Source organism: Sciurus carolinensis, chromosome 5 (assembly GCF_902686445.1).
Source record: "Sciurus carolinensis chromosome 5, mSciCar1.2, whole genome shotgun sequence".
Taxonomy (NCBI): Eukaryota; Metazoa; Chordata; class Mammalia; order Rodentia; family Sciuridae; genus Sciurus; species Sciurus carolinensis.
This window is the reverse complement of record NC_062217.1, coordinates 141,920,531-141,948,394: the sequence shown is the minus strand read 5'-3', so window position 1 is coordinate 141,948,394 and position 27,864 is coordinate 141,920,531. Positions and strand designations below refer to the sequence as shown.

Below are 27,864 nucleotides of genomic sequence, written 5' to 3'. Positions count from 1 at the left end.
ATGCGAGGATTAGAACAGAAATTTTTGACTACATAGAACAAGGATCACACACTGCAAAAACAGCTTAGAAAGGTCACAGATGGATCCAACCCTCAACAAGCAAATCCACAATCTCTGAGGAGTGGGAGAAACAGACTTCCCACAGTATAAAACTCAGAATGTCCAATTCTCAATTAAAAAAATTATAAAACATACAAAGAAACAAGAAGTAGAGGTCATTGGCAGGACAAAAACCATCCCTAAGAAAGTCCAGACAATGAAATTACTGTTCAGAGATGTTAAATCAATAACCTTTTAAAAAAATGTGCTCTAGGAGCTAAAGGAAAGCACGGACAAAGAACTAAAGGAAATTGAGAGAAAACAAAACAACATACGAACCAAATGAGAACTTTAAATAAAAAACACAGAAATTATAAAAAGGAATCAAACAAATTTTTGGCATCAAAGGACAATTTCAAGAGAACAAAGAGACAACCCATTCAACAACAAAAAAAATACTTACAAACCATATCTTATATAAGTGTAGTATCCAGGCACTAAGGAGCACCTGTAACTCAACAAAAATAAATAAAAAGTAAACAAACAACACAGTTAAAAGTGGGCAAAATATTTTAATACCACGTTTCTTCAAAGAAGATCTACAAATAGTCATTAAACACAAAAGAGTCAAATTCACTTGTCATTAAGAAAATACAAATCAAAACCACAATTAGATACTACTTCACAATGACTAGAATGGCTGTTATTTAAAACACACACACACACACACACACACACACACACACACACTAATTGTTGTTAGGATGGGAAGAAATTAGAATCCTGATGGATAGTAAAATGCTATAGTAGCTATGGAAAATAATTTGGTAATTCCTCTAAAGTTTAAACACAGAATTACCATGTGGCCCAGAAATTTCACTCCTAGATTTTTACCCCAAAGAACTGAAAACAGGACTCAATGACCCTAGCAGTAGTATTCAAAATAGCCAAAAGGCAGAAACAACTCAAGTACCTATCAACGGAATAAGGAACAAAGCGAAATGTGGTATAAATACATAGGGAATGAACTGTGTTACCTCAAAATTCCTATGTTGAAGTTCTAACTACTAGACTCTTAGACTGTGACTGTATTTGGCACAGGGATTTTAAAGAGGTAATTAAGTTAAATGAGATCACATAGGTGGACTCCAATCCAATGCCTCTCATGTTCTTGTAAGAGGAGAGATGGCAGGGATATCCCCCACACACACATACATATATACAGAGAAAAAGTCATGTGAGGACAAAGCAAGCCAAGGAGAGACTTTGGGAGGATAATTCCATCAACACCTTGATTTTAGGGGCTGGGGAGATAGCTCAGTCGGTAGAGTGCTTGCCTTGTAAGCACAAGGCCCTGGGTTCGATCCCCAGCACGACCCCCCCTCCAAAAACAAAACAAAACAAAACAAAAAAAGCCTTGATTTTAGACTTCCAACCTCCAAAACCATGAGAAAATAAATGTCTGCTTTTAGTCACCCAGCCTTTAGTATTTTGCTATGGTAGCCATAGAAAACTAATAAAACCTACAATGGCTCATTATTCAGTCACAAAAAGGAACCAAGTTCTAATACATGTTACAATTTGGGTGAACCCACTGCTGCTGGGTGTGATGGCACATGCCTATAATCCCAGTGACCTGGGAGGCTGAGCAGAAGGATCACAAGTTCCAGGCAAGACTCTGAAATTTACCAAGACCCTGTCTCAAAATAAAAAATAAAAAGTGCTGGGAATGTAGTTCAGTGGTAAAGTGCCCCTGGGTTCAATCCCCAATACCAAAACCAAAAAACAAAAACAAACAAACAAGAAAAAAAAAAAAAAGCAAAAACACTGTGCTCAGGCAAATGAGACGTAAAGAAATTAGTATTTTGTAATTTTATTTATGTGAAGTATCTAGAATAGGCAATTTATACAAACAGAAAGTGGAACATATGTCACCAGGAGCTGGAAGAAGAATAAGAAGTTAGTGCTTAATGACTGAAGGGTTTCTGTGTGGGATAACAGAGTTCTGTAAGTAAATAACGGTGATGGTGGACAACATTGTGAATGTACTTAATGTGATTGAATTGCAAAACTGTATACTTCAAAATGATTAAAATAGTCGTTTTATGCTATTTTACTACAATATCATTTTCTCCTTTTTAAAATTATCATCATTTTGAAACAGGGTCTACCTGTGTTGCTCAAACTGATCTCCAACTCCTGGGCTCAAGATATTCCTTTTGCCCCAGTCTTCTAAGTAGTTGGGATTACAGGCACAGGCTACCACACCCAGCGCCCACAATTTATAAAACACAATAAGAAATTCAAAAGATAAGCCAAATATTCTGAATTGGTTTGTTTCATTTGTTTTGAATTTCCACAATCCAACAGTGCCGGGGACTCGAACCTGGGTCTCGAGCTTGAGAGGCAAGCACTCTATGTGATAGGCTATATCGCCAGCACAGATAAGCCAAATATTAAGAGAAAAATACTTGTATTTTTGAGTAAATACTTCCAATTCAACAATATAAAGAACTCTTATGGTTTCATAAAAGAACTATTTTTAAAAAGCAAAAGATATGAATAGACATTTTACCAAAGAAAATATATTAAAGTTAATAAGCTACATGAAAATACGTTCAATATTATTAGTCATTAAGGAAATGTCAATCAAAATCACAATGAAATACCTCTTCACATTCTCAAGAAGAGCTATAATAAAAAAAGAGCTATAATCAATCATAAAACAAAGCCATTCCCTGGTTAGGTATCTACCCAAGAGAAATAAAAACTTATGTTGAAAGATTTGCCTAGCATGCATAAGGCCTTGGGTTCAACCTTCAGTGCTTGCAATTTCATAAATGCACACAAGTGATACAGTATATCCAAGCAATGGAATACTATTCAGCAACAAAAAGGAACAAAATAACTGATACATGCTACAATATGGCCAAACTCAAGAACATTATTCTAGGTGAACTGGGGATGTGGCTCAACGACATGCCTGAGGACCTTGCAACACCATCAACAACAACAAAAAGTTATGCTAAATAAGAGAAGCCAGATATATAAGTTCACATATTGCATAAGTTTATTTATATAAAATTATCCAGGTAAGGAAAATCTGTAGAGATATAAACTAGATCAGCAGTTGCCCTAGGCATCTCTGATGGAGATGGAAATATTCTAAAACTAGATTGTGGTGATGTCTGCACAACTCTATTAATAATCATTTAATTATACATTTTAAATGGGTGAATTTTACACTATGCAAATTATACCTCAATAAAGCTATACTATACAAGTCTATTAGAACAAGAGAGAACAGACAATGCCCAAAGGTAGTCTTTTGTCAAGTTCACTAAAACCATTTCCAATGTGATTTATCAAAAGGGGGGGGGGTTAGAAATAAATAATATGAGGAATCAAGAAAAGGAAATAAAATTAAATACAGCAAAAATTTTAAGAACAAGAGAATACTATAACTTTGCCAATAATTTAGAGTATTTTGATAAAATGAACAGATTTATAGAAAAATACAATGTTCCAAAAAGTCCAGAAGAAATAGAAATGTCAATAGTCCCAAACTATTTCAATAACAAAATTAATAGTTAAAATTTCTCCCATAAAGAAATCAGGCATGGGTCTTGGGATATAGCCCAGTTGGTAGAGTTCTTGCCTCACATGCACAAGGCCCTGGGTTCAATACCCAGCACCACAAAAAAAAAAAAAAAAAATTCAGGCATAAATGTACTACATGAAAGTTTTGACAAATTTTCAATATAGAGGTTATACCAATATTACATAAACTATTTTAGAGACTGAAAACAAGAAAAATCCCTAATCAAATTTGAAAAGCTAGTAACAGCAAAACAAGACAGGAAAAGGGTGACAGTAAAATTACAGACCAATCTAATTCATGAACATAAAAGTGAAAATTCTAAAAATATTAGCAAACAATATAACCTTGTATAAGGTAGATAAATACATTATGATTAGGTTGGGTTTATCTCAGAAATACAACAGTAATCAAATATTAAAGAGCTTTAGCATTATCTAATACATTAACATACTAAATTGCTATCTAATATATTAATAGAAAAGCTATATAATCACCTCAATAAAAGCAGCAAAAATATATGGTAAACTTAAACACTTTATGATAGAAACTGTTAAAAGAGGACCAGAGGGGTTGGGGTTGGGGTTGGGGTTGAGTGGTGGAGCGCTTACCTAGCATGTATGAGGCACTGAGTTCAATTCTCAGCACTACATATAAATAAATGAATGAAAATAAAGGTCCATCAACAATTAAAAAAAAAATATTTAAAAAGAGGACCAGAATAAAACTTCCTTCAGAGAATGAACTTTTTACATCTCACCTGCAAAACCAACCCCAGTCACTTAGGCAGGAAGGAGAGAGAAGGCTTCAAAAAGAACTGGAGAGCAAAAGATTTTCTTATAAAAAAAGAAATGGGGGAATGTAATGTATAAAGCTGCTCCCCCATCCATCAGGTACAGCCATTTTGCCCATCTCCCAACTACTTGTCAATCTGTGAACATCCTAGCTAGCTATTGGTTCATTAGTCAGCTTGCAAGTATCCTTCTCTGATATTGGTCCCCTGTTAGCCCGGCAGAATTCAATGTTTTACTGTGGCTTCCCCGCCATCTTTTTTCCATTCTTCTGTCTCTCCTCCTCACTTTTCTCTATCCTCCTGGCTTTCCACTCTCCCTAGCACGCACACCCTTTCTTTTCCTTTCTATTTTCCTCTCATTTTCTCTCTTACCCTGCAGAGAGACACTCTGACTGCTTAATAAATTTCCTTATGTGAAAAAAAAAACAAAAAAAACTTCCTTCACTTGATAAAGAACACATCAATCTAGTAATAAGAGAAATGCAAATCAAAACCACCCAAAGGTTCCATCTCACCCCAATTAGAATGGCGATTATCAAGAATACAAGCAACAACAGGTGTTGGCGAGGATGTGGGGAGAAAGGTACACTCATACATTGCTGGTGGGACTGCAAATTAGTGCAGCCACTCTGGAAAGCAGTATGGAGATTCCTTAGAAAACTTGGAATGGAGCCACCATTTGACCCAGCTATCCCACTCCTTGGCCTATACCCAAAGGACTTAAAAGCAGCATATTACAGAGATACAGTCACATCAATGTTCATAGCTGCTCAGTTCACAATAGCCAGATTGTGGAACCAACCTAGATGTCCTTCAATTGATGAATGGATAAAGAAACTGTGGTATATATATACAATGGAATATTACTCAGCCATAAAGAATGATAAATTTGTGGCATTTGCAGGCAAATGGATGAAATTGGAGAATATCATGCTAAGTGAGATAAGCCAATCTCAAAAAACCAAAGGACGAATGATATCGCTAATAAGTAGATGATGACACATAATGGAGGGTGGGAGGGGTTAGTGTTAGGGTTAGAGTTAGGCTTAGGGAGGGGGGCAAGAATGGAGGAAGGAAGGACTGTACAGAGGGAAAAGAGGGGTGGGAGGGGTGGGGGGGAAGGGGAAAAATAACAGAATGAATCAAACAACATTACCCTATATAAATTTGATTACACAAAGGGTATGCCTTTACACCATGTACAAACAGAGAAACAACATGTATCCCATTTGTTTACAATAAAAAAAAAGAACACATCAAAAACCTACAGCAAATGTCATCATTGATAAAATACCAGAAACATAATATTTTGAAATTGGAAACAAGATAAAAACACCAGGGTCCCCATTTCTTTTTCCTTTCTCTCTCTCTCTCTCTCTCTCTCTCTCTCTCTCTCTCTCTCTCTCTCTTTTGGTGAGGGGAGGTACTGGGGGTTGAACCCAGGGGCACTTTACCACTGAGCTACATCCCTAGCCTAGGGTCTCACTAAAGTGCTCAGAGTCTACTAAGTTACTAAGGCTGGCCTCAAACTTGTGATCCTCCTGCCTCAGTCTCTGGAGTAGCTGGAACAACAGTTATCCACCACTGCATTTCTATTCAACATTATAGTGAAGGTTTTACCTAGACAAGAAGGAGAAAAGATAGGATTGAAAAGAAGCAGCAAAAATCATTATTTACAGAAAATATGAAAATCTGCATTAAAAACTCTAAGAGTCTACTATCAAATTATTAGAGTTCAGCAAGTGGTTGGCTATAAGAGCAAAAGAAACAAAACCAAACCAGTTTTGACTTCATATCCATCCACAACCGTTGGAAATATAAAAAACTAAAAGGGTTACAATAGGAAAAATAATGATGATTTAGTACCCAGGAATAAATAAAACCAATCATTAAATATTTTTTGGAGAAAATGAAATAAAATGAGACAATCTAACTGAAGTACATTAAAGAAGACCTAAATAAACAGAAAGATGGCCCATATTCACAGAAAGACTATCACAAAAATATTAATTCTCCCCAAATTGATCTATAAACTCCATGTTGGGCTCCCCTGAGGAGCCCAACAACATTTCGGAGGAACTTGAAGAGGGGGGAAAAAAAAAACACCCCAAACTTTATATTAAATAACAATGAATCAAGACTAACAAGACATTCTGAGGAAGAAAAAGGTAAGGCTGAGCTGCTCTGCCAGATATTCAAATTTACCACAGCACTACAGTTTTTAAGATAATGTGGTAGTTGTACAGGGACCAAGAAATTAATGGGAAAAGAATACACAACTCAGAAACACACCTCAGCAAAAAAGAAAACAGAGGTTGCAATGCAGATCAAAGAGGAAAGGAGAGATCATTTAATAAATGCTTGCTTCTGGGACCTCTGGCTATCAACATAAGGGAAAATGAAATTGGATCCCAACCACATTATCATACGTTAAGAATCAATTCCCAGTATATCAAATACTTACACATGAAAGGCAAACTTCAAGAAAAGTTTTAAGGACAAACAGAAGAATTTTTCTTAAAATCTCACAGAAGTGAAAAACCTAAAAACAAGACCCCAAAGCACTCATCTTTTAAAACCTGATAAAATCATCATTACAACTAAGGACTTCTGTTCAAATAACCGTCTATTTGATACAGCAAAAAGATATAAATTTGGAGAAGAAATTCCAATACATATTAATGACAAAAGATTAGTACAGACTGAGCATAACTAATTTAGAAATTTAAAAATCTGAAATGCTCTGAAACCCAAAAGTTTGTGAATACTTACATGACACAAAAAAATCTTTGTGTTTTAGAGCATTTCAGATTTTTAGATTAAGAATGCTCTACTGATAAAGTCTATGTAAATATTTCAAAATCCAGAAAACTCCTAAATCTGAAATAACTCCAACCCCACATATTTCAGATAAGTGATATTTAATCTATATACAGAAAATAAAAAGAATTCCAACTAATTGTTTTCATAAAAGACCGACTAATAGAAGAAAAATAAAAGCTATTAAAAGGTATTGTACAAAGAGAGAAAACAAAGGGCAAATAGAGGGATCTATCAAAAGGTATTTAGCCTCATAAGTAATAACAGAGCTCACAAACTAAAACCAGAATAACACTTTACATATACATAGTACTAAAAAACCCTATAATAGTTTTAGAGGGAGAAGGACACTGCTTGGAATTTACATTGGTATGATGACATTTGTTTCTAGTTCATAAAGTTGAACAGCTGCATAACCTAACATCTAGTTACATACCCTAGAGAAAGTCCTGGACATGTGTACTAAAGACATATATAAGACTATTCAAGGAAACAGTACACATCAAGAGAAAGAAGAATTCTTTCAGGATTCCAGAGGTAGATAGTCTCACGGTATGAATACAATTTACATGGCAATGATGGAGGGAAGAGGTCACACTTATACTGTAGTCTTCATGTTTTGGGAGAAGCAGAGAAGAGAGGAACACTCTAAGCTTCCCTCCCTGTCCCCTCTCTATTCATCTCCATCTGAAAGGCTGAATTTTGGTGGCAGACACTCTACCTAACAACAGAGAGGATATTCTACTATTACAAGGTCAAGTTAACTTTGTACCCCTCTGCCCTCCATCCCCATAGGAGAAAGGCCTGCTGTGCTAGTGACTGGCTGAGTAAATTCAATTCAGGTTAAATATCAGAAGGCCCACTGCAGCCAAACGTGGAAGCAATATTTTTTTGATTGTCATCTTATCTGTACTGAAGCTGATGTTTTGAGGTCCCATCTATTTTTCCCCGTCTTTTTCTCAATTGATTACATATTCAGATGGGGGTTATTGTGTTATTTATTAGACCTCCTTAAACTCTAATGGTCAAGTTTTTGTTTTGTTCTCTTAATAAATTTCATTTTTGTACAGGAGGTTGAACCCAGTGTACTTTACATACCCTACCCCTATTTACTTTTTTTTTTTTTTTTTTTTTTTATTGTGGTCCTGGGGATTAAACCCAGGGTCTCACACAATGCCAGGCAAGAGAACTATCACTGAGCAGCATCCCCAACCTAGTGAAGTTTTTATAAATCTAAAAGTACCATATGGCTTCAGATATGCTGAACATATTAAGAACAACTGTGTGTATTCTAATAATTTTCTTTTCTTTTTTCTATTTTTAGAGACAGGAATCTTGCTATGTAACCCAGGCTAGACTCAAATTCCTGGGCTCAAGCCATCCTCCTGTCTCAGCCTCCAAGTAGCTGGAACTAAGGGTGCATAACATCACATTTTCTTTTTTTCACCCTGGGATACATCTTGTCCATACAAAAAGAGAATGGGAAATAGTACTATTAATCCATCTTTCCCCCTTCAAATTCATCCTCTACTTCTATAAACACTACGCGCACACACCATGTTCACATATGCACCTATCCACACACGAACATATCATCTTCCATTCTCTCCACTAATTTATTTCCAATATTTTTAGCAAAAAGAAATTGAGAAAATCAGTTGTACCAGCTACAGAACAGTACCAGTTTCTTGCTTCTGTAATACTGAAAACACAAAGGGAAAAAAAAGAAAGAAAAGAGGCATACCAAAAACAACAAAAACCATTAGTATGAGAAAGAGAAAAAGGGAAACAAAAGGTCTGGCAACCATTTCTGTGCCTTCTCCCTGAGTGGTTTGATAAAATGATTCTAGCTTGTTAATATTTGTTAGTAGTTGCTTCACATATCTGTGTCTGTTTGCAATTTTCTAAGATTTCTTCATTTATTTTGCCATGCTTTTAAAAAGGGTTGCATATAAGATTCCAAACCATTGCCTACCATACCTTATTAAAAGATAAAGCTGACCAAAGAGGGGCAAAACTTATTTACACCATGCAAGTTTTCTGCTCTTGATTTCATGTGTTTTCATTTTGTTTTGAGTTGTTACTGTTTTTTTGGTGCTGGGGGTTGAACCCAGGAGTTCTTCACCACTAGAGCTACACCCCCTCCTTTTTATTTTTTTATTTGGAGATGGTCTAAGTTGCTGAGGCTGGCCTTGAACTTGATATTCCTGCCTCAGTCTCTCAAGTCACTGGGATTACAGGTGTGCACCACTATGCCTGGCTTCATGATTTCTTAAGCTAACAGAATCTTTAGTGCTTGGGCCTTTAGGAATTGGCAAACTCAGGCAAAGCAATGTAAATTTCATAATTTCTCCGACTGTGAAATTTGACACCATAGAAATCTGAGTACCTAACCCTGAATCTTCTCACTGCCAATAATATCAATGCTAGCCAAAACAAAAAACAAAAAAGTTGCTTAACTTTTACATCTATGACTTTTAATTTTTTAGAGTCATTAGATGAATTTTTGTCAGCACTTCAATAGAGTTCTACATTTAAAAAGGGATTGAGGGCTGTCGATACAGCCCATCATGTACAGTGCCTGCCTCACATGCTCGAGGCCCGGGTTCGAGTCCCCAGCACAGTGGGATTGCGGAAATAAAAAGGGATTGGAATAGTTTTCGAAACAGAGAAGCAGCCAACTTCAATAAAAAGATTAAATCAGTTTTTAAAAATTTGAACTTATAACCTGACCTCCAAATTCAGTTTCAGGGGGAGTTGGACCACTGAAAACACATCAACTTTCTGAACATTGTGTTTAAACTACCCCAAAGAACTGAAAGCCAAAAAAGAAAACATTAACAAGTGACCATGGAATGCTATAGTCAACTACATAATCAATTCAAAGAAGTGTAAGTAGTTTCTTTAAAATTCAGTACATTTACTACCCTTGGTATTTTGGCTAAAGTCTGGCACAAAGATTACTTACATTCTTTCCAAACCTCAATCATTTTTCATTTGAAAAAGACTTTGAGCTGACTATACACACAAAAACATACTTTTTTTTTTTTTTGGTTAGAGTAAGGACTTTTTTTAAATTACTTTTTTAAATTCTTTTTTAAAAAAAGCTTTCTTTCTCAGGTTGTTTCTGGATCTTGTCTTTATCACTATTACAAATCATAAAAATTAAAAAGAATAAGAATTTTTTATTTAATAGGCCCTACTTAACTATCCTGGCTATTTTCAGAAAACAGAACTATTAAAAAAGGAGAGAATTAAATATTACCTACTCTGTCAAAAAAATAATTGCAAGGTTGAAAGTAAAGATCATAATTTTTAGTAGTATTTTAGAGTTGCCAAGGACCTTGAAGACTATCCATATCAAAGCTTCTTCATCAAGAATTAACGAACTTACATGAATGGACTAGAGAGGCAGGTGATAAGCCTCCTCAAACTATAAGCACAATTTGAAGTAAACAATGTACATAAAAACATTTTTCTTGGTCAGGTGCCTACAGATTTCATCAAGTTCTTCTCACATTCAATGTACTACCTCGCCACTCCAAGAAAGACTGATGAACCCATAAAATCACTTGCCAAGGTCACAACACTAATTAAGTGTTTGAGACAGTTCCCTTGCAGTTTCTTCTTTCTAATCATCTTGTTCATATCCTCCATACAACAATCAAGATGTAAGAGCTTCACATTGTCTCTAATCTCTTCATCTTACACATTGCTAAAATGCCTTCATTTAAACAGTTCAAAAATATAAATGAAGCAGGGTGCAGTGGTGCATACCTATAATCCCAGCAGCTCAGGAGGCAGACACAGGAGAAGCAAGAGTTCAAAGCCAGTCTCAGCAATTTAGCAAGGTGCTAAAGAACTCAGTGAGACCCTGTCTCTAAATTAAATACAAAATAGGGCTGGGGATGTGTCTCAGGAGTTGAGTGCCCCTAAGTTCAATCCCTGGTACTTAAAAAAAAAAAAAATTTTTTTTTCTTCTTCCTCCAGAATAAAGTCTGAGTATGTTCATATCAGCAAACAGGGTTGGGTGCAGTGGTGCACACCTGTAATCCCAGCAATTTGGGAGGCTGAGGCAGGAGAACTGCAAGTTTAAAGCCAGCCTCAGTGACTTAGGTCATCTCAAAATAAAAAATTTAAAAAGAGCTGGGGATGTGGCTCAGTGGTTAAATATCCTTGGATTCAACCAAAAAAAAAAAAAAAAGGAAAAAGAGAGAGTAAGAGAGAAGAGAAGAGAAGAGAAGAGAAGAGAAGAGAAGAGAAGAGAAGAGAAGAGAAAAGAAAGAAGAAAGAAAAGAGAAAAGAAAAATTTTAGGCACTACCTTACTAATAAAATTCTTTCCTTCTTTCTCAGTAGGGAAAACAAAATAGAATAAAATTAAAGATAAAAGAAAAGAGCACACTATAAAAAACACTGATGCTTTTGTGCTACATACTTATACTATGTACAGAACGCCTCATGAAGATAATCTATGTTGATTTAAGCCCAATCTCAAGACTCAAGACATTCAAAAGGATGGCAGAAATCACCAGGAGAAAGGAGGAAGGAAAGAATTTTTAGGACAGGCACACAAGCAGCAACAAAAACATCAGGAAAATATGGAGAAAATATCCCAATCACTGGAATGTATAATATTATATAAATACAACAGACTCTGCTAATATTTCTGTTTACAGTGAAAGTAAAATAACTTCACATGTATTTAATCATCATAATAGGCATAAGGTTTTTTGAATAGAAATGTTCAAAAACTGACCATTGTGATGGCTGCACAACTCTTGTGTATGTGCTAAAACATCAAACTATACACTTTAAATAGCTGAGTTGTATGGTATATAAATTATGTCTCAACAAAGCTGTTAAATTTTTATTAACTGAAAATCAAATCCAATCTCATGATACCTAAAAGGAAAAACAAGAAGACCAAGTGAGGATTGTCCAGGTAATACAAAGTTCATTTAATACCTGGAAGTCAGTTGATATATCCAACCATGTTAACAATCTGATGAAGAACCACATAACCATATCAGGTGATGCTTCGAAGTCATTTGATGGCATTATAAATTTTTTTTGCAATGGGGGGGGGCGTGGTACTGAGCTTTGAACCCAGGGGGCACTTTATCACTTAGCTATGCTCCCAGGCCTTTTTATTTTTTATTTTGAGGCAGAATCTTGCTAAATTTCCAAGACTGTCCTCAAACTTGTGATCTCCTGTCTCAGCCTCCCACATTGCTGGGATTACAGGCATGTGCCCGTGCCCATCTTTAAATCAATTTTTAATAGATAATAGAAAACTAGGAAGAGAATGGAAGTTCCTTAGCTTACTCAAGGGCATCTACAAAAGCAAAGCAAAACACTACCATATTGATAACATCATACTTAGTTTGGAAACAAGGTAATGTCTATGCTGACATTCCCAGTCAAAATCATACTGACCGTCCCAGTCAGTGCAATAAGAAATTAAGTAAAAAGTCTAAGTTGGAAAAGAAATATTTTAAAAAATTTTCCACATTTGCAGAACCATGACTAATCACATAGTCAGCTCACAGAATCCCACAGAATCTACAAAAAAGCTCCTAAAACTAAGTAAGCTTAGCAGGGTTACATGATAAAAGGTAACCATACAAAAATCAATACTACTTCTGTATTAGCAATGAATAATGGGAACCTGAAATTTTAAAAATATCATTTATAATAGCTTTAAAGACATTAAATACTGAGATACAATTATAACTCAATATGGAAAGATGTATATACCAAAAACTTCATAACACCAATGAAGAAAATCAAGAGACCCAAATAAATATATAGGCATTCTATACTTAAGGACTAAAAGATTCAACATAATAAAGATGTTAATGCTCCCCAAGGTAATTAACAAGAATTATTTTTAGACAGAGACAAGCTGATTTTAAAATTGAAATAGAAAGACAAAGCAAATAGAATAGCCAAAACAAATATGGAAATTTATTTAATTACTGTTTTCTGTATTAAAATGTGAGTTCTATGACAAAATGGATACATTTGAGTGTAAGCTCTGTTTGTCATTTTATCCCCACCACTATGCTTCCTCACATGAACAAAAGTCAGAATTTGGTGGGGTCTTACAAAGATAAAAATGAAATCACCTTTGTCCTCAGACTTACTCCAAGTGCCTTATTGAAAAGTACACTAATGAAAGAGTGCACAGTCTGGTGAACTATTACATTAATGAACTTTTCTCCTCTGAGCTGCTTCTATAACTTGTTCTCTTTCAATACTTTTTAATTTCTATCTTTTATACTGATCTGAATGCTATATTCAAATTATAAACACATTGAGAACAGGAGTTGTGTAACATTCATAATGCCTGGCCCTCGCTTAATATTTTATTTTTTTAAGCTGACACAATACAATAGACTGCTTTTCCTCTGGTATATAGTTTGACAAGTTTTACCACATGTACAGATTTGTGTAACTACCACCTCAATTGAGATACAAAGCAGTTCCAATCAACACCCCCAAAACTCCCTCATGTTATCTCTTTGAAATCACACTCTCCTCTAACTTCTGAAAAACACTAAAATGATCCTTAAGATAGACTTACAAATCAGATTCAGTGTCAGAGCTGTAAATCTTGTCTATACCATGTAGTGAATTCTTGTAATTTTATGTTGTCTTGGCATTCATTTGAATATGTTTAATTTTCCCAAAACAGACATAGGGCTCAGTCATCCTTAACATAGTTCACAGTTCTGCTTTACCCTAGTTTCTCAATGTGGTCAATCTGAATATCTGTCTTATACCTTCCAGTGACAACCTTCCTAAGACAGCTAGATACAACCTATCTGGTCCTGCTGACCCCCATGTATGCATGGCAGTCGTGTTACAGTGGTCCCAGAACTCGTACCTGCTTACTTTAAAACCATCAATTATGATCCTCCACAGGAAACACGCATGCTGACTGGCTTCCCTATGGCCTTTGGGCATGCCACATATCCCCAGGGTTGTAACTATTAAAAGTTGTATTTCCATCTGTGGTCTCTTCTAATCCCTGAAGGGCTATCCTCCATTTTAAAAAAGGTTAAAACATCACACTGTAGTGTTTCAATTTATGTCTGCAACATGCTCACCACTGGCATCACCAGAAAGACTTACTCTAGCTCCTTCTTTTTAGAGTATAGCTGGTGCTCAAACATGCTCGCTGAATGAACAAGGGAGGGTTTAGGCAAACAGATGAGAGAAAGAAGGTGAATGACAAATAACTCATTCCAACTGGAAAAAACACAAAGTATAAGCAGAAAAGACAGAACATTTTGTTTCCTTAGAACTGTATATACACCAAACTTAAAAGGTTTCTTTAGCTGGATGTGGTGGCACATGCCTATATAATCCCAGCTACTCCGGAGGCTGAGGCAGGAGGATCTGAAGTTGCAGGTCAGCCCCAGTAATCTAGTAAGACCCTGTCAAAAAATTTAACAAATAAAAAAGGGTGTGTGGAGGAGGTGAGGATATAGCTAAGTCATAGAGTGTCCCTGGGTTCAATACCCAATACCACAATAAATAAATAACATGAAAGGTTTCTTTCTTCCAATCATGGTGATATATGCCTGCAATCCCACGTACTTGGCAAGCTGAGGCAGGAGAATTGCAAATTCAAGGCCAGCCTGGGAGATTTAATGAGATCCTGCCTCAAAATTAAAAATTTTTTAAACGCACTGAGGATGTAGTTCAATGGTAGAACACTTGCCTACCATATATGAAGCCCTGGGTTTGATTCCAGTAGCACACACATATACAAAAAGAGGTTTCGCTCTACTGTTGTTCATCAAACGAAACTATCAAGAAAGTATAAAGCCGCAGAAGAAAATATTTACAAATTAGCACCCAGAATTTGTGCATATAACTTAAAACGAAAAAATACTGACCAATAAATAATGGGCAAAGGATTTGAATAGACATTTCTTCAAAGGAGATATGCAAATGGTCAACAAGCAAATGAAAAGATACTCAACATCATTAGTCATAAAGAAAATTCAATCAAAATCACAATTAAAGGGGCTGGGGTTGTGGCTCAGTGGTAGAGCACTTGCCTAGCATGTGTGAGGCACTGAGTTCGAATCTCAGCACCACATATAAACAAATAAAGGTCCACTGACAACTAAAAAAAATTTTTAAAAATCACAAATAACACTCCACACTCATTAGAATGACTATAATTTTAAAAATAAGGAAAATCACAAATTAGTGACAATGGGTAGAAACTGGAATTCTCATTCATTGCCAGTGGGAAAGTAAAATACAGCAGCTGCTACAGAAAATGGTCTGGCAGTTCCTTAATGAGTTAAACATAAATTTACCATGACCCAATAATTTCGCGCTTGAGCATAATGCCCCAAAGAATTTAAAAACGGCATTCAAACAAAAACAAATATTCATAACACCACTATTCATAACAACCTAAAGGAAACAACCCAAAAGCCCATCAATGGATAAATGTGGTGTATCTATATGATGGACTATTATTCAGCAAAAAGTAATGCTGTACTGCTACATTCTATAACATGGATAAAGCTTGAAAATACAGTAAGTGAAAGATGCCAACACAAAAGGCCATAAACTGTATGACTCCATTTATATGAAATATCCAGAATAGGCAAAATTCATAGGGAAAGAAAACAGATTAGTAGATTCTGGGGAGGAGGAGGGGATTGGACATGAAGGGGATGGAGGTAACCGCTTAGTGGATACAGAATTTCCATTTAGGATGATGAAACATGGATGGATAGCTAGGTAGTGGTGATGGTGTACAACACTTTGAATGCATTATATGTCAGTAATGGTAAATTTTATGTTAAAAAGCATGTTACATGGTTAGCTCTTGATGCCATAACATAATACTACAGATGAGGCACCTTAATCAATGAACATTTATTACACTTCTGAGTCTGGTAAGTTCAAGATCAAGGTGCCAGAAGAGTTGGTATCTGGTGATGGCTTTCTTCTGGTTTGCAGAGAGCTGGCTTCCTGCTATATCCTCACATGGTGAGGGAAGAGGCTGAAGCAAGCTCTCTGGTGTCTCTTATGACAATGATAATTACAGTCCTGCCCTTGTGATCTCATCTAAACCTAATTATCTCCCAAAGGTCTCACTTCCAAATATTATTACCTTGAAGATCAAGGTTTCAACACACGAATTTTGAGGGGGCACAAACATTCAGTCCACAGCAATTGTATTTTATCACAATAAAAAAATTAACAGGTTTCCAAAACTGAATTTCCAATAACTGTTTTTAAAAAACATGGTGGCCAATATAATTAACAAACTAAATATATACATCTTTTAGTAGAAGTATGTCAAACCAAAAGCTATATATAGGGGCCTGGGGTTGTGGCTCAGTGCTAGCGCACTCGCCTAGCATGAGGGAGGCCCTGGGTTCGATCCTCAGCACCACATAAAAATAAGACATTGTGTCCACCCACAACTAAAAAAAATATTTAAAAAATCCATATGTAAACCATACATTTTTATAAAATGAAAACTATTTTGAGGAGATTCACTTTTTATTTCTGGCTGTTTTATATTAAATATATGAGAGAAAACTAAATCACACTGGTTATGATTTTTTAAACAAAATACAAAACCAAACTGCTCCTGGTGGGCACACACCTGTAATCCCAGTTACACAGGAACCTGAGGTAGGAGGATTTCAAGCTTGGGAAAATTAGTGGAAGTCTATAAAAATAAAAAATAACAAGGGCTGGGGTATAGCTCATTGGTAAAGTGCTTATCTAGCATGTGTGAAGCCCTGGGTTCCATCCCCAATAACAACAACAAAAAAAGTATATTTAATGCATTTTAATAAAATATATAGTCTTAAGAACAAAATTAAATTGTAGGCTATCAATAAAATAAAAAGCTCAAGAAAAAGCTAGACATACCTAGTTCTACTGAAATTGAGAATGATCTGTAATGACTAATTAGATAAACGAAAGGAAATATTTATTTCAAAACTACCAATAGTAGGCAAGGACAGCACTTGCCTAGCATGTGTGAGGCACTAGGTTCAATCTGTAGCACCCCATTAAAAAAAAAAAAAAAAAAAGGGCATTCTGTCCATCTACAACTACAATTTTTTTTAAACTAGCAATAATATTAAGGCAATATTTATTAAACAAAATTCAACACATATGATAACACTGCCAGTTGCAGTATTATGATTTTGTTAAAAGATATATGGCTTCCTCAAGTATTTTTAACACAATCTACGTAAGTTAGATCTTTAAATATAGACTGTTTGCAAACACACCCTAAGTAAAAAGATTTAGGCTTTATTAAAATGACAACAGCTAGATCTACTAAAGATGACCAAATTTAAGGGCAGCAGATCCCAAGATTCTGCTTAATTTAACCTTTCACAAGGTACCAGAGGTAAAATTAGCTAGTTCTTTTATACAAATCTCAACTTTTAAAACATAACCGTTTGCCTCAGATATCTGGGATATCAGAGCTCTAACTGTAGTTAACATACAACTAAATGTGCTTAGCAGGCTTCCTAATGTGTTTCAATTCTGACTCCCTTCCAATAATTTTTCAGTCCTATCTTTAAAGACTCCTTCTCTTACAGAAATATCTCCCTAAGACAGAAGCTATATTTTAGAAATGATACCACTGAAATAATAAGTAGTGAGGCAGTCAGGCACAGTGGTGCACACCTGTAGTTTCAGTTACTTGGGAGGCTGCAGCAGATGGATTACCCCAGCCCAGGAGTTTGATATCAGCCTGTGCAACACAGCAAGACCCATCTCATGAAGAAGAAAAAAAAAGAAACAGGGGCCGTGGGTGTAGTTCAGTGGTAGAGTGCTTGTCTAGTAAGTACAATCACCTGAACTATCAAAAAAAATTTTTTAGTAAGTGGAAGAAACACACATACATATATGTAATTATGGAAAAGTCATATTTTGTCTTTATCTCATTCAATTCTCAAAAATGGCTAATGGGAATATTGTCACAATCTACTTTTATGAAACAACATAGAGCTTGTACACATGATAAAAAGATCTGATTTTGCAACGACTTTTCCTTCCTTCCTTCCTTTTTCTTTTTTTTTTTTGGCACAGGGGCTTGAACCCAGGGGTGCTTAATCAGTGAGCCACATCCCCAGCCACTTTTTATATTTTTTTAGAGACAGGGTCTCAATAAGTTACTTAGGACCTTGCTAAGTTGTTGAGGCTAGCTTTGAACTCTTGATCCTCCTGCCTCAGTCTCCTGAGTAGGAATAATTTTAATTCTATTTACTAGATTTACCATGGTACTTATATGAGGAAAATTCCCTTTCCTTTTAGCACTAGAACTCGAGTAAGTATACACTGTGCACAACCATATATTGCATTTATCTTAATTTGACATATGTACTTTTTGTTTTTGTTTTTGGTTTTTTTGGGTGCTGGGGATCGAACCCAGGGCCTTGTGCTTACAAGGTAAGCACTCTACCGTCTGAGCTATCTCCCCAGCCCCGACATGTGTACTTTGAAACATCTGCATCTATATTATCAACCTAAAACTTTTACAGCCTAAATTAAGCTTTTCATACAAACAACTGTCATTCAAAATATTTCAGTTGCACAATATGGCCTCTTAAAAAGCTGTGAATGGATGGAGATGTTAAGAGGAAGAGGCTTGAAAAGTATCTTAAAGAAAAGAAGTAGTTAGAAATATCCATAAAGGGCTGGGGTCGTGGCTCAGTGGTAGAGCACGTGACTAGCATGTGTGAGGCACTGGATTCAATCCTCAACATCACATAAAAATAAATATATGGGGACTGGGGTTGTGGCTCAGTGGTAGAGCACTTGCCTAGCATGTGTGAAGCACTGGGTTCGATTCTCTGCACCACATATAAATAAGTGAATAAAATAAAGGTCTATCAACATCTAAAAAAAATTTTAAAATAAATAAATACATAAATAAATAAATACAATAAAGGTTTTGTATCCATTTACAACTAAAAAAGTATTTTAAAAAATTTAAAAAGAAATATCCATAAAGGCATTGGGTAGGCAGAGTAGAAAAATTTGAAAGATATAATCTGTACTAATATTCTGAAGCCCACAAGTCAAAGTACTAACTACTATCGAAGGCTAACTTCTACCTAACATTTGTTCTATGGAGCATTTATTGTCTATGCATCCCTCCTCAAACTCAATGTCAACAGTGTCTCTTATTTCTATCCATACGTCTAATCCTTCCAATTTTCTTTATCTTCTGCTCATTACCTTATTGTATATCCCTTGTCCTGATTTTCAAAAAAGAAAAGAAAAAAGAAAAAAAAAAAAAGTAAGCTGTTATAGTCCTTGAATAACTTTTTCCAGGAACAACAACAAAAAAGAACTTTTCCTACTTGATTAAAATGGCTATAAACAATCTAGATGAAAACCAGATATGAAAATTCTCAATAATGTCCAATGTATGACTGGTAATATATATAATCCCATTTAGGAAAATATGAGAAAATAGCACATAATTTGATTTCAAAACTATCATGTTCATTTCCAAATTTAAAATATTTTAGGGACTGGAGTTGTTGCTCAGTGGTAGAGCACTTGCCTTAAAGACACTGGTTTGATTCTCAGAACCACATATAAATAAATGAATAAAGGTCTATCAACATCTAAAAATATATTTTAAAAATAAATTTAAAATTTTAATCTGTGTGGGGTTACAGGTAGACTGAAATATTTTTAACACACACAAAAAAATATATCCAGCATAAAATTCAAATTAAAAAGAAACTAAAAATCCAAATTTAAAGGAAAGTTAAACACATTATCAAGATCACTCTCAAACTAGCTAACTTGGTTTTCTAACATAAACTTCTCTTAATTGCAGGAAAGAGCCTGCTGAAAACCCAGACAGTCACATGGGTTTCCCTCTTTTCTTTTAGCCACAGAAACAAGAAGTTCAAGAAAGTCTGAAGCAGCAAATTTTGGAGGGGAGTAAGTCATGTGCAACATGCAAGACTTCTTAAAGGCATGGAAAAGAATTACAATTACCAGCAAAAGGAAGGAAAACTAACCTTTTTTTGATAAGCTGTACTAAAGGTAGAGTTATGCTGCCACACTCAAGGGACCTGAAGAAGTTCTTGCAGCTTAGTGTTTCACAAAACAGGCAAGCATGATGATCTAAACAGCATAAAAGGAAAAAGATCCTTCCCATTAATAAAAAGGAAGCTAAGATTTTATTAGGCACACATCATTTCTCAACTTGGTAAAAGTTGGCAAATACTGCTACATTAGGATTTATCTGGTCTATTGTATCTGTTTACATTCATCAATTATATACTACCTAAATATGACCCAATTTTAAATCAATAAAAGTGATGTAAGCTATAAATGTGTATTACACCTTCTTTAAGCAACTATTTGAAGAAATGTGTACATCAGTTAGGCCAGTATTTCAATGACTACAGTCTAGGAACTCTCTGCAATAGAATCATGGGGGAGGTAGGAGGCTTTTTTAAAATATGGATTTCATTCTGAGTATGGTGGGGGCACACCTATAATCCCAGCAACTCCAGAGGCTGAGGCAGGAGGATCATAAATTCAAGGCCAGCCTCAGCAATTTAGCAAGGCCCTAAACAACTTAGTGAGATCCTGTCTCAAAATGAAAAATAAAAAGGGCTAGGGATGTAGCTCAATGATAAAGAGTTCCTGGGTTCAGTCCCTAGGACCGAAAAAAAAAAAAAAATGTGAATTCCTTCCAGGTACCATGGAAGATCCAATGTTTGAGACCAGCCTCAAACTTAGTGAGACCCTATCTCAAAATATAAATATAAAGGACTGGAGATGTAGCTCCATAGTAAAGCATGCCTAGGCTTATTTCCCAGTAATTAAAAAAAAAAAAAAAAAAAAAGTAGATTGCTGGTGGACTCCATCAAGGATCTACTGAATCAAAAGTGGGGTCTCAAGGAATCTGCATTATGCATTCTTAATAATTCTCCCTCCTTCCAAGTAATTTTAAAAAGTTTAAGAATCACAGTAATAGGTTCTAAGCAACTATTTGGGGACAGAACTATACAGAACTATTTGGGCACAATTCTTGGTGTAGCTAACAGTTTGTAGGATGAAATAAGCAGTCTCAAAAAGGACTTGCTTTCCCTTTCTGAATACATTTAGAGATGCATAACAGATGTATTGCCTCAAAATCTCCAAATGTTTCCACTCTTTCCCAAAAACTTCCCACCACAACATAGTAAGTACAAAATGTGTGAGTAAGCCAAGTTAAACATTTCATGAACTTAAACTGAAAAACTGCCTTTGCCTGTCTATAAAAGTCCCTTAAAATAATAAAAAGATATATATATTTAAGTCTTTCTCAACATTCCCTCCTTTCAGTTCCTTCTCAGATTTGCTTTTTAGTCAAAGCTTCATAACTTCTGGAAATTTTATATCACTACATCATAATCCAGATTACCACCCATCTGATTCCATGTAAAAATTATGTCTTAAAGTCTACTACACAAATTGTGAAATGTTTCCTCAGATAATAAAATAATAATAATAATAATTATTATTATTATTCATTCTAGTCTCTTCCTTAAATCAGTGAATTTCAGTGGTAGAGTTGGGTAAAGGATTATGATAGTCTTGCTATAGTCTGAATTATAACATTTGAATTCTCATTATAGACCACAATAAATACAAAGCACTTAGAATATTATCTCTTTAATTCTCATGACAATCCCATGACAACCTTTTATGGAAGGTTGCTTAAGATCCAAAGAATTCCAGATTTACGCAGCTGGTAAGTTAATTCAAATCCAGGCAATCTAACTCCAGAACCAGCATTTTTAACCACTGTCATCCTACAGTTTGAAGATGCCACCTAAGATTAAGGTATCTAAATCCTCAGGTCACTAAAAACTTACCTGACAGCTCAAATCAACTGGGGACAACTTTCTAAAAACACAAACAAAACAAACAAAAATACCCAAATTCACCTGCCAAAAGCAGACCCCCTGAATCTAATTAGGTGAAAGTTGTAGATTACAGACTTTAACTTCTTGAATGTGTTTTCAGGTAATTTTCCAGTATACCAACTGCTAGAAACTACTATACTAGGTCAACAGATGGAATACTGGCAACCTTCAAGAAATAACTCATGGTCTGGAAGTTAGTCTTAAATTCTAGTTAATTGACGTAAAATTTACTTATTTACTTATTCTCATGCAGGGCTTTCTATATACATGGACGCGAGTGCTGCACAAGCACAATCCCAATCCCAATTTGTAAGAAAAAAATCTAGAATTTGCAGAAAAAAAATAATTAGAGTTGGTGATCTACACATGAGAAACTAAACAAAGATTACTGATGTTCAGCATGATTACCCTGAGGTGGAGTGAGACCTTTACTTAAAAAAAAAAAAAAAAAAAAAAAAAAAAAAAAGCATTCAACATAGAATTTAGAGTCGAAAGGGATAGTTCTATCTCTGGCAACCCTCTCATTTTCAACAGATTAAAAAACATCCTGTGTTTTTAAGCATGCTTTTTAACTTAGTTCACATTTGTAATATTTAGCCAGAAAATATTTGAGGTCTACTACTGTGTGTGCAAAAATAAACCATTCTATTCCAAAGCATTTTTGAAAACAATTAAGACATGAATTTAGCCAGGCGCACTGGCACATGCCTGTAATCCCAATTACTTAGGAGTCTGAGGCAGGAGGATTTCAAGTTCAAGGCCAGCCTCAGTAGCTTAGCCAGACCCTGCTTCAAATTCAAATAAAAAGGGCTGGGATGTAGCTCAGTGGTAGAGTGCTTACCTAGTCTTCTGGGGAACCCTGGGTTCAATTCTCAGTATAGCCCACCACCACCAAATAAAAAAGATAGTGAGTTTGCTTGGAGGACCCGTAAAAATGGTTTAAAGCTGGGGGTTTTTTGTTTGTTTGATTTCCCCCACCCCCACCCCTACTGAGGATTGAATCCAGGTATGCTTTGCGGCTGGGCCACATCCCCAATCTTTTTTTAAATTTTTTTTATTTTGAGACAGGCTCTTACCAAGTTGTCAAGGCTACTCACAAGCCTCCTGAGTTGCTACTACTGCAAGCATGCACCACCATATCCAGCCTAAAGCTACTTAATTTTTAAGGAAGACAAGTAAAGAGATCCTTGAGGAATAAAGGCTAGCCTGGAAACACAATAGATTTCAAAAAAGTTCTCTCTCCTCACTGCTGATTTGGTGAACATGGAAGTAGTAGTACCCCTCTAAAATTTCAATTTTTATATACAGGACAGGGTCAAGGGTCTGAGAAAAGATTACTGCTAGGGCTCCCATAACAGTCATTATAATCACAGAAAGGTGTCCATGTGAAGTTGAAGCAAGCTCTCAACAGGGACTGAAATAGAACCTACTTTATCAATAAGGAAAGGAAAGCAGGAAATGAACAGTGAGGGCCTCCAAAACTAGAGCAGTCCCATCCTAAACAAATTCCTGCATCTCCTACATGATTCCTACCCTAGTTAATGAAGTTACTATCAATGATGTGTCTTAATTGAATACAATATTTTGTAGTAACAAATTGCCAATGTTCCCCCCTTCACTTAAAAGAAGCATGAAGCTACTTTCTAAAATGTCTGTTATAGATTGTTGCCCACTTAAAGGAAAATGAAGTGAGAAAGGAAGGAGAAAGGCAACAGAGAAAATAAACAGGTGGGAGAGAAAAAGAGCCATAAAGTGAACAGAGATTGTGACTGATTGTAATGGGAAATGAGAATCAAGAGTCAGTTTTCCATTCCAGTCCACAACCAGCTAACTGAACTTCTTTAGGCAGTGAGCATCCTCATCTAAAAATTAAATTAGGAGAAGTTGCACCCAAGAAAAAGAATCCATTCCAGGACAAGCCAATTCCAAGGAATCCCTCACCAGGAGCCTGAGTTGAGAATGACAACTACACACAGGAAGAAAACAAAAAACCTCTTGGTTTGCTTGGACGATATGAATTTCTGGTTATTTCATCTGAAGTTGGAGGATTTGTTCAAAATTACACTTTCTAGAGAATAGTAACAAAGGGGAATACCTGAATGTTACCAATTCAACCTAACTTGAATGGATGGAGTTCATACCGGTATTAGATTTGTAGATTCACACTAAAAAAAAAAAAAACTTCACAGTCCCTCCCTCTAATATGTTTACAATCCAGTTAAGGTTTTAGCTAAATACTAAAAGAAAAATTATGCCTCTGACTCTGTCCTTTCCCCAGAAGGTCATATAAAGGAAGCAATAAGTTTTAGACTCTTGACATTTAGATCTCAATCAAGAAAAATTTTTAAAGAAATTAACTTTAGGGGGGCTGGGGAGATAGCTCAGTTGGTAGAGTGCTTGCCTTGCAAGCACAAGGCCCTGGGTTCGATCCCCAGCACCACCAAAAAAAAAAAAAAAAAAAAAAAAAAAAAGAAATTAACTTTAGGGTACCTAAGTTTCTGACTTTAAACCCAGTACTCTGATATATATGAATATTATGGTCATATAAATATCATCAAGCTATATTAATAAAAGTGCTATTAGTCTACAAGTTGAAGAAAAAAATCAATTTGATGAATATTTCTGTCTACTCCTAAGATGAAAGCTTCTATTGAATAAATTTTCCTTGTTGCTATTCATAAATTACAATGCAGATAGAACTCTGTTTTCTAAATTAATCCCCACTACCCTGCACTCCATCTCCAGGTCAGAGACCACTGTCCAAATCATATCTGTTCTCAATTCTTGGCACCACAACAAGCACTCAGGGCACTCTGGTTGAATTGGTGATCTCCAAGGCCTTTTCCTGGTCTAAAATTGCCTGATACCTGACATCAAAATATGAACACCCAAGGCCACACTGTGTCACAAATACGTAAATTTAACTCACATTGAGACCTTTTAGAATATTGCCCGTGCAAGCTTTAAATATATTTTTGCAACTACAAACCAGAGTTCACTACTATATATTTTGTTCTATGAATAACACAATATTAGGATTTCCCACCCTTGATTTAAGAAACTTGATACTTTATTTGTAAATTTAAACAAGCAGAGGAAAGAGACAATAAAGGAGGAATAAGAAATATCAATTATGGTCGCACAGTGTCTGGAATAAAAAAGAGACTTACCTAGGAGAAGCAGAAAGAGATACAGAACTATAGCAATTTGGCTTAACAGGCTGTTATCTAAATCTAAACACCAAACCGACTGCATTTTAGTAAAGGCCACTGAAACAAATGACTAAACATTATGAAATACAACCACTTCTGATTTCAAGAATTCCCAAACTACTTAAATGATCCTAGACTCCACGCAAATAAACTGTTCTGCAAAATGACTTCCCTTCTCTTTCACAATCACACTCTGGAGGCCTCTACTGACCCCAACCCATCCAAATCCTTGTTGTATAAATTTTTTAAAAAGAAAATGGGGACCAAGGTTATGCTCTTCCGGAAGAGGCAGGCGCAGATACAGCACTAGCAGGTTGGCCAGACCTGAATGCAGAGTCCAGGTGTGAATGCACGTACAGCCTCCGGGCGAAGAGATTTGCTCTCCAAGAGCTCACAACTTCCACCCGAAACACAAAGCCGACCCAGTTCCTTTTCCCCTAGTGACAAACCAAAGCTAAGTCTTGACGCGCGGGGGCCGCACGGAGGCAGCCTTCCAAGCAGCTCTCGGAAGGCTCCGGCCCGGCCCCGCCCCAGGCCCCGCGCAGCCTGCCCTGTACCTGGCGAAGAAGTCGGCGAAGCCACCACTCCGTCGAGCCCGGGCCGAGGTCCCTGCGGGGCCCTGCTCAGCCGCGGGCGAGGGCACCGGCACCCCAACCGGGGGCAAGTGGTCGCCGGCGCTCTGGCAGCGGCTCACCTCGAACGTGTTCCGAGAGTTCAAGTGGACGTCGGGGAAGCCGTGGCTCGGCTCCGCGCCCACACCCCCACTAGTCCTCCTGGCCGAGCTCGAGGGGGGCGCGCCCTCTTCGGCAGCCCCTGCGCCGGCTCTCGGCGGCTCCAAGTCCTGGCTGCCACGGCCGGCGGGGCTCTCCCCTGAGCCGCTGCCCGCGCCCTCGGGCTCTCTAGCGTCCGCGGCCGCCAAGCAGCAGCTTCGCAGCGGGTCCTCCAGCGGCGCGGCCCAGTCCGACGGGTTGTCCGCGCCGTCCGCGCCCTCGTCGCCAGGCCCCTCCAAGAGGAGACGGCCGCAGGGGTGGTGGCGACGCGACTCCGGGCCGCCGGCGCGAGCCAGCCCTCGAGCCTCCTCCAGGTCACGGCAATCCTGGCCCAGCAGAAAGCCCGAGTCCCCGTTGGTCATGCCTCCGTGTCGCGGCGCGCGAGGATCCGCCGCCTCTGCGCCGTGGTGCTTGGAGCCGGAGCCCGGCGGGCCGGCGTCGGAGCGCCGGGCTGCAGAAGGCGGCGGGGCGATGGCCTGACCCGCGGGGAGGGGGCAGTAGCACAGCCCCGGACCCAGCTGCTCCCCGGCCGCCGCGAGGTAACGCTGCAGCAGCTGCCGAGGCGGCGTCTTCTCCTCCTCCTCCTCCTCAGCTTCCTCCGGCGGCTCCACAGCGCCGACGCCTCCGCCAAAGCCGCCCGTGGCCTGGATCATCTTCCCGTCCTGGCCCACGGGCTCCGGCGCCGGCACCGGGAACAACTTGGCGTTTCTTCCCGAGCAGGCTCCGGCATTCTCCGGACCCACCATCTAAGGGCCGGGCAGTCGCGGCCCGAGCCGGCGGCGGAGGAATCCCGGCACAAGCCAGCGCACAGAACCGCCCTAGGTGCTGGTGCTGGTGTCGGGGCCGCGGCCACGGCCGCCGCAACGTTCCCAGACCCAACCCTCCCACCGGCGGGCTCTGGGAGTTGCGAGGGGGCGGGCACGCGCCCGGGCTCGCGCACGCGCACAGGCCGGAGCGGTCAATCTGCGACCTGGAGAGTCCCCGAACCATAGAGATGCTGGCTAGAGCGACCCGCGCGGCCGACCTGGGATCGGCGTCTGGTTGGTGCGGGCGGGTTGGCGCATTCGGAGGGTGACAGTTCTCAACAGAAGCGCGGGTGTTGCTCCCTCAGCAAAAACTCACTTGGCGTTACTTCATTTATGAGACTAAAATACAGGATGTTAGCGTCCTTCCAGCTCTAACTGGTCGCTAGTCAACTTCACTATTTTTGCATCCTCCTCCGTCGGCAATGGGGAAGCCCATTGCTACAGTAAAGGATCTCCTCGCTTCACGCCAATACCTGCTCTTCTCCACTTCAGCGTCCTCACTACTACTAAAGTCATCTTTCCTTCCCAGCACCGCGTTTCAGTACATGGTTTCTGTTACTACCTAAGGAGAGAGGAGAAGTGGACTCAGGCGGAGAAGGACTAATCATAATTTCAGCAACTTGTAATAAAGGATTAAAATGAGGTGATGACTGTGGATTGGAAATGAAATGGATTTAAAGGAGAAAATCACAAGACGTGATAACCAACCAGAGGAGCGATAGAAGAGGAGCCAACAATTACTACAACAGTTGCAACGATCACAAACCGATATGGCTTGAAATAGGAAACTGAGTTGGAAAAAACCTGATTAATAGAGGAAACATCTGGTAAAGCAGAAGACTGGAAACACCCAGCAGATAATTAAGAGTTC

General features: G+C 37.7%; 1 protein-coding gene across 1 annotated transcript in view; it reads right to left on the bottom strand.

Annotated features, from left to right (window-relative positions):
• Tbc1d12 (TBC1 domain family member 12) overlaps positions 1-27,125 on the bottom strand; it is an 82,604-nt gene extending 55,479 nt beyond the window's left edge. The window contains exon 1 of the mRNA XM_047552881.1: positions 25,975-27,125. Coding sequence (XP_047408837.1) covers positions 25,975-26,933 — 959 coding nt within the window. The 5' untranslated portion in view covers positions 26,934-27,125. The remainder of the gene's footprint in view (positions 1-25,974) is intronic.
• Between the last annotated feature and the right edge of the window lie 739 nt (positions 27,126-27,864).